Source organism: Hemitrygon akajei, chromosome 1 (genome assembly GCF_048418815.1).
Source record: "Hemitrygon akajei chromosome 1, sHemAka1.3, whole genome shotgun sequence".
Classification (NCBI taxonomy): domain Eukaryota; kingdom Metazoa; phylum Chordata; class Chondrichthyes; order Myliobatiformes; family Dasyatidae; genus Hemitrygon; species Hemitrygon akajei.
The window spans coordinates 71,052,040-71,060,018 of NC_133124.1; the positions used below are offsets into that span (position 1 = coordinate 71,052,040).

A 7,979-nucleotide genomic window follows, 5' to 3' on the forward strand; every position below is an offset into this window, starting at 1 on the left:
ATTAAAGGCTATGGCGAGAAGGCAGGTGTACAGGGTTGAGTGGGATCCGGGATCAGCCATGAAGAGCAGACTCAATGGGCTGAATGACCTAATTCTGCCCCTATGTCTTATGGACCTTTGCACAGTACTATAGTGCTTTCATGAAGATTTGTGAGTGATGATAAACCTGATTCTGATATAGATCTCTATATTTTGGACTGAGAGTGGGGAGGGGGCAGGAAGGGGAATCAGGGGAGGGAGTGAGAGGCATCAGAGGGACATTCTGTAATGATCAATAAACCAATTGTTTGAAATCAAATGGTATCTCAGGGCTGGGTGTGTCTGCACCTGCACAACCTCCCATTGCTCACACTTCTCCTGTGCCACCTGTCCCACACTCCTCCCATGGTGCTCCACTCTTGCTACTCCCAACATCTGATCTGTTTGAGGGATCTGTGTGGTGGAGAAAGTGAGATACTTCTATTATCAATTCAAGCAGGCATATATTTAATCAAACTTTCACCTTGAGGAAGGAGGAGGCCTGTTTACCTCACTGCTGTGGTCCTCGCTCTCCTTGTCTGTACAAAGCACAACATATTTTCAAGTTCAAGTCTATTGTCATGAGAAATTGTCGTTATACTTGCCTTGAAAATTAGCTTTTTGCTGCTGTACAATAGAGTACGTAGATATATTTAAAATGGGGGTTGATTGGTTCTTGTTATTAACGGCGTCAAAGTTTATAGGGAAAAAGCAGGATAATGGGGTTGAGGGGATGTTAAATCAACCGTGAAGGAATGACAGAGCAGATTCAGTGGGCCAAGTGGTGGGCAGACTCAGTGCTCCTTTGTCTTGGTCTTATGACAAGCATAAATTGCAAACTTAAAGTAACAAATTATACATAACTTACACAATGAAATAAATATAATGACATTTGTGCAAATTGAGTAAAATGTAAAGTTAGTCTTTCAGATGTGTTCAAGAACCTGATGTTGAAGGTTGAGGTGTGAGTGTTCAGGCTCCTGTACCTCCTTCCTGATGTCAGCATTGAAAAGAACGCATGACCTGGTTTGGGGGCGGGGGTGTCCCTTATAGGTGTTGCCTTTCTGAGATGTCACCTCTCATAGATGTCCTCAGTAATGGGGAGATCTGTACCCAGGACAGAACTGGCTGAGTCCACCTCTCTTGTGGTCCTGTGCATTGGAGCTCCCAGTTTTACACAGACATAGACATAGAACAGTACAGCACAGTAAAGGCCCTTTGGCCCACAATGTTGTGCCGACCCTCAAACCCTGCCTCCCATATAACCCCCTACCTTAAATTCCTCCATATACCTGTCTAGTAGTCTCTTAAACTTCACTAGTGTATCTGCCTCCACCACTGACTCAGGTAGTGCATTCCAAGCACCAACCTTCCTCTAATATCCCCCTTGAACTTCCCTCCCCTTACCTTAAAGCCATGTCCTCTTGTACTGAGCAGTGGTGCCCTGGGGAAGAGGTGCTGGCTGTCCACTCTGTCTATTCCTCTTAATATCTTGTACACCTCTATCATGTCTCCTCTCATCCTCCTTCTCTCCAAAGAGTAAAGCCGTAGCTCCCTTAATCTCTGATCATAATCCATACTCTGTAAACCAGGCAGCATCCTGGTAAATCTCCTCTGTACCCTTTCCAATGCTTCCACATCTTTCCTATAGTGAGGCGACCAGAACTGGACACAGTACCCCAAATGTGGCCTAACTAGAGTTTTATAGAGCTGCATCATTACATCGCGTCTCTTAAACTCTATCCCTCGACTTATGAAAGCTAACACCCCATAAGCTTTCTTAACTACCCTATCTACCTATGAGGCAACTTTCAGGGATCTGTGGACATGTACCCCCAGATCCCTCTGCTCCTCCACACTACCAAGTATCCTGCCATTTACTTTGTACTCTGCCTTGGAGTTTGTCCTTCCAAAGTGTACCACCTCACACTTCTCCAGGTTGAACTCCATCTGCTACTTCTCAGCCCACTTCTGCATCCTATCAATGTCTCTCTGCAATCTTCGACAATCCTCTACACTATCTACAACACCACCAACCTTTGTGTCGTCTGCAAACTTGCCAACCCATCCTTCTACCCCCACATCCAGGTCATTAATAAAAATCATGAAAAGTAGAGGTCCCAGAACAGATCCTTGTGGGACACCACTAGTCACAACCCTCCAATCTGAAAGTACTCCCTCCACCACGACCCTCTGCCTTCTACAGGCAAGCCAATTCTGAATCCACCTGGCCAAACTTCCCTGGATCCCATGCTTTCTGACTTTCTGAATAAGCCTTTAAACACCCAAAATGTAGTTATTACTACTTGACCAATCCAAGACAAGAAGTTTCCTGATCAGTTGCTTTTAACATCATCTTCCATCTCCTGATCTGGTGGGCTTATACCTGAAGTATCTCTCTGTTCCCTCAGGGCCTTGGTTGCCATGGTGATGTTACTCAACTGCAGGTCTGTTATTTCCAGTGACCCCATTGATCACAGGTTTTTGATGTCTCCTATCTTGCAGTCTGCACACATTGTCTCATTTATGCACAAGCTACCCATTACTGTGCAAATTAACCCATGGCCAAAGTGAAAACAGAACATGTTGGAAACTCATCAGGTCAGGCTGCATCTGTGGAACGAGAAATTGTAAAAGAAATTGTTCAGGTTCAGGCTTTGGACTGAACAAAGATGCTTCACAAAGGATCACCTATTGACGTTTGGTTTCTCCAGTGTACAGAGTATCACACTGCTAACAATGAATAGCGTAGATTGGGTTGAGTGGACCTTCTTCTCGTTAATACTTTCAGAGAGGAGGTACAGGAGCCTGAAGACCTACACTCAACAACTCAGGAATAGGTTCTTCTCTTCTGCCATCATATTTCTGAATGGTCAATTAACACTGCCTTATTAATCCTTTTGTTTTTACTATTTATTTTGTAATTTATAGTAATTTTTTGATGTTGCACTGTACTGTGAAACAATAAATTCCATGACATAATTATGATTCTGATGTGCAAGTGAATTGCTGTTTGATCCCATCACCCCCACCCTCACCAATGGAGACAGCCTCCCCAACCACCCTGTCCAAAACCTACCAAAGTTGCCCTCTGACTTCTCTAATGATAACATGTCAACTCTGTCCCTGTAACTGCCATTGCTCCTTTCAGTAACCAGTCTTGTACATCCTTCCTGGATCCCCTCTAATGTCTTCACCTCCTTCCTATAACATAGCAGCTGGAATTGAACACAAAACTCCAACTGAGTCCAAACCAGTGTTAATAAAGGTTCAGTGCAACTTCCCTGCTTTTGTACTCTGTGATATATTGATAAAGTTCAGAATGATGCATCCTTTGTGTACTCTGTCTCAGCCTACCCTGCTACATTCACTGGTCATTTTCCTGCTCCCCTTTTTAAGGTGCTAGTTGGCCACGTCTGGGGTATCGGATTCAGTTCTGGTCGTCCCATTGTAGGAAGAATGCTGAGGCTTTAGATGGAGGTTCACCAGAATGCTGCCTGGATGAGAGGGCATGTGTTATAAGGAGGGGTTAGACAAACTTGGGTTTTCTCTGCAGTGGCGGAGGCTGAGGGGAGATCTGATAGATATTTACAAGATTATGAGAAGCATAGATTGAGTAGACGGCTGGTATCATTTTCCCAGGGTTGAAATATCTAATACCAGGGGGAATGCATTTAAGGTGAAAGGAGGCAAGTTCAAAGTTGATGTAAGGGGCAAGATTTTTAGACAAAGTGGTAGATGTCTAGGATGCACTCTCAGGGGTGGTGGTGGTGGAGACAGATACTATAGAGGCATTTAAGAATCTCTTTGATAGGCACATGAATGTGCAGGGAATGGAGGGTTATGAACATTGCAAGGGCAGATGGGATTAGCTGTGGTTTTCTTAATTAATTGTGCTCGACAATATGGACTGAAGGGCTTGTTTCATGTTCTGTGGTAATCTTTTAGTACTTCAGTCACCTGATAAATGATCTTATTTTTGACTAGACGTGGAAGCTAGATTAAGTATTTCTATTCAAGACAGCTGCAATAATTTTAGTTCATTGCCCCTACTTCAAAATGATGTTCTTGTGTTGTGATTTATTTGTAGATCGAGGCTTTGGAAAAATTAAATGAAGATCACGTCCAAAAGCATGGGAAACTTGCAGAGTTCGAGTCTGATGAAAGCCCAGAAGATGATTAAAAGAGAAAAGCTTTTAAATATTTTACTTTGCTGGCTTTTTTTTTGGTGAAAGCGAAAGGAAACTTGGCAAGCTGGGATTCAACTGAGCTAGCACTGCAATTGAATCTGGATTAAAATTTAAAATGAGTGTCAGTAGATTTGTGTGGCTGGTATTTATTATGACGGAAATCTGATAAGTGTGGTAATGCTGAAAGCTGAACCTCCTTTATGTGCACTATTGATTCCTGGATGACAAATAAATGCTTCAAAGTTTTAACAAAAAAATCTTAAACAAGTGAAACTTTAAATTATATTTTGTGTGATTGATGTGATTATACATCTTATTGTAACCGCACATGTGACCTGCTGCCAGCAAGGCATTGCAATCATGTCAAAGTAAAATCTGTGGTCACTTCCTGATTCCATGAGAAGCAGGTTCTGCCTTTGAACATTTAGCATGTTCATTGGCAGATCGGGTCCTATAATAACTCTTCTAAAACTGAAGTATTCACAATATGCAATTTAAAGCTGAATAGATTATTTTGCCTTTATTTTGTGTTTGAAATGTTTAGAAACTACTTACCATAAATCTGTTAGTTAAAATGGATTACAAAGCAAATGGCAGGTTAGAGTGATTGTAAGTCAGCAGAGGTAATTTAAGAATACTTATTTGTTAATTGTCAAACGATCAATCACAACTCTAAAAGGTATTAAGAATGTTAGATATTGGGATCAAATAGACCACTACTTTTTATTTTCATGGATGTGGACTGATTTGTAGAGTGTGTTGATCATTTTCTGATGCATTTGAGATTTTCACAGGCTGTAGTTTCCTCATTAGCCAAGGTGCCATGTGCCTTAAGTCAGTTATCATAATATTGAAAGATCAGAATGGACTGGTTTGGCCTTTAGGTTTGCGGTTGGAGACATTTCTAAGACTGTCTCTGAGTGGATTCGGTGAGCAGCCTTTCCCCTCAAGCTTTTTAAATGTGATGACAAATTGATAAAACTCATCAATTTGCAAGATTGACATTTCATAAAACACTGATATAGAGACAGGAGGCAGATGGGGAACAGGAGAGTGGGGATACTACCAGAAGCTGGGAGGTATCACTGGTGTAGAACTGGGCAGTTTGTGGCTGCTGTTCAACTATTCTTAACTCTTAACTCCATCCTTTTCGAATAATTTATCCATTTACAGTTTGAAAATTTGTGTTTAAGACCTTTCCAATGCCTTCTCGGACACAGTGCATACCAGTTTCTAAAGATGGACATGGATAATCACAGCAGATGTTAACTAGCAGTTTAACAGTTTCCTTGAGAATTCAGTGGTTACTAAAGGAACTGTAGAGAACTTCATATCCAGTTTTCTGAGCATTAATCATATTTGGGAGCTGTAGTGTCTGGCAAGTTGATCATTGATCAACATGCCACCTGTTTCAGTGCTGTAACTTTCTCAACTGGTCAGGCAGCATTGGTGGAAAGAGAAACTGTTAATATTGGGGGTTCCTTTATCAGACCTGAACTCGTCTAATTAAATTGGTTTATTGTTGTTACATGTACCAGATATAGTGGAATAGCCTGTTTTGCAGACTATTCATACAGATCAATTCATTAAACAATTTATTGAAATAGTACGAGCTAAAACAATAAAACTGTTACAAAAGAGCTGGTCATTGTCTTCAGGAAAGGGACAGTGCACATGCTTGTATCTTAATCAACGGTTCTGTGGTTGAGATCTTCAAATTCCAAAACTTGAACATCATCATTATCCTGTGGTGATCCAAGCACATAGACACAAAGGCCAAAAAAGCACAGCAATACCACACCTTCCTTGGGGAGTTAAGAAATTTGGCATTTCCCCATCAGCCCTTACCAATGTTTATTGACACAGCATTGAAAGCATCATACCTGGATGCATAAAGGCTTGCTATGGCAAATGCTGTGCATGTGACTGCAAGAAACTGCAGAGCTGTGGGCGCAGATCAGCACATCAGAATCAGGTTTAATATCATGGGCATCTGTTGTGAAATTTGTTAACTTAGTGGCAGCAGCACAATACAATACACGATACTACAGGAAAAAGTAAATCAATTACGGTAAGTATATACACTATATTAAATAGTTAAAAATATAGAGCAAAAATAGAAATAATAAAATAGTGAGGAAGTGTTCATGGGTTCAATATTCATTTAGGAATTGGATGGCAGAGAGGAAGAAGCTGTTCTTGAATTACTGAGTGTGTGCCTTCAGGCTTCTGTACCTCCAGTGGCAATGAGAAAAGGACATGTCTTGGGTGGTGGGGGTCCTTAATAATGGACATCACCTTTGAGGCACCGCTCCTTGAAGATGTCTTGGATACTATGGAGACTAATACCCATGACTGAGCTGACTAATTTTACAACTTTCTTTAGCTTCTTTCGATACTGTGCAGTAGCCACCCCTCCCCCCACTCCCCGACAGTGATGCAGCCTTTCAGATTGCTCTCCATAGCACATCTGTATAAGTTTGGGTGACAAACCAAATCTCCTCAAACTCCTACTGAAATATAGCTGTTGCCTTGCCTCCTTTTATAGCTGCATTGATATGCCGGGATTGGTTAGATCCTCGGAGGTCTTGACACTAGGAACTTGAGGATCCATTTGCAGAGGGAGAGGTGGAGGCACAGAAACCAGCTTCCCCCCTCCCCCCACCACCCCGGCTCAGTTGATACGTCTCCCTACTTCAGTAAAGCTGCCAGCAGAAGCAAAGACCCCACCCACATTATATATTTTCCCTTCTCCCATCAGGTGGAAGATACAAAAGTCTGGAAGCATATATCCCCAGACTCAAGGACAGCTTTATTAGCAGCTTTTCCTCTGTCATCAGATTTCTGAACAGATAAACTACCATGTACACAGTCTCCCTATCTTTTTGGCTCTTTTTGCGCTACTTGATTAATTTTTAAAATATATTTCTTACTATAATTTATAGTTTCTTTTATTATGTATTACACTATACTACTGCTGCAAAGCAACAAATTTCACAACATATGCCAGTCATTATATCTCAGTACATGTGACAATATGGAAAAAAAATTCCCAAGGTTGACAACCAATGGAAGTTGAAACATGAATCACAATGTGTTAGACAACAGGAAGTCTCTTTCTGTAATTTTGATTCAGGAAATAAAGATTAACCAATGCAACTGAGATAACATTTCAGTTTCTTATTGAGTTGTGATTGGGATTAGCATGCAGCAGAGTGTTCATGAGATACAGGAGTAAAATTGCAAGCACTTGCTGCATGAGGTTGGTGTATACAAGTCTTGCTGAGGTTACATAGACTGTTGTGAGGCCTCGTGTGAAATACTTCCTGAAGTTTGTCTCTTCAGCAAGAGAATACAGGCCATTTTCTATAGATGTACAGAGGAGAGCATTTTGACTGGTTGCACCACCACCTGGTAAGGTGGCTCCAATGCACAGGATCGCAAGAGGCTGTAGAGGGCTGAAGACTCATTCATTTCCATCACAGGTGCAACATCTTCAAGAGGTGATATCCATCTCTAAGGACCCTCACCACCCAGGACATGCCCTCTTCTTGTTTCTACCATCAAAGAGGAGGTAACAGGACCTTGACGATTCGGGAACAGCTCCTTCCTCTCCACCATCAGATTTGTGAATGGTCCATAAACACTAACTTGCTATTCCTCTCTTACACTACTTATTTCTACATTTAAATATTAATGATTGTAACATATAGTTTTATTTATGCCTTGCACTGTCCTGCTGTCACCAAACAACAAACTTCATAACATAAC

General features: G+C 41.5%; 1 protein-coding gene across 1 annotated transcript in view; it reads left to right on the plus strand.

The window, feature by feature from the left end:
- riok3 (RIO kinase 3 (yeast)) overlaps positions 1-4,336 on the plus strand; it is a 44,276-nt gene extending 39,940 nt beyond the window's left edge. The window contains exon 13 of the mRNA XM_073045376.1: positions 4,109-4,336. Within this exon, the coding sequence (XP_072901477.1) occupies positions 4,109-4,201 (93 nt within the window). The 3' untranslated portion in view covers positions 4,202-4,336. The remainder of the gene's footprint in view (positions 1-4,108) is intronic.
- The last annotated feature ends 3,643 nt before the right edge of the window (positions 4,337-7,979 follow it).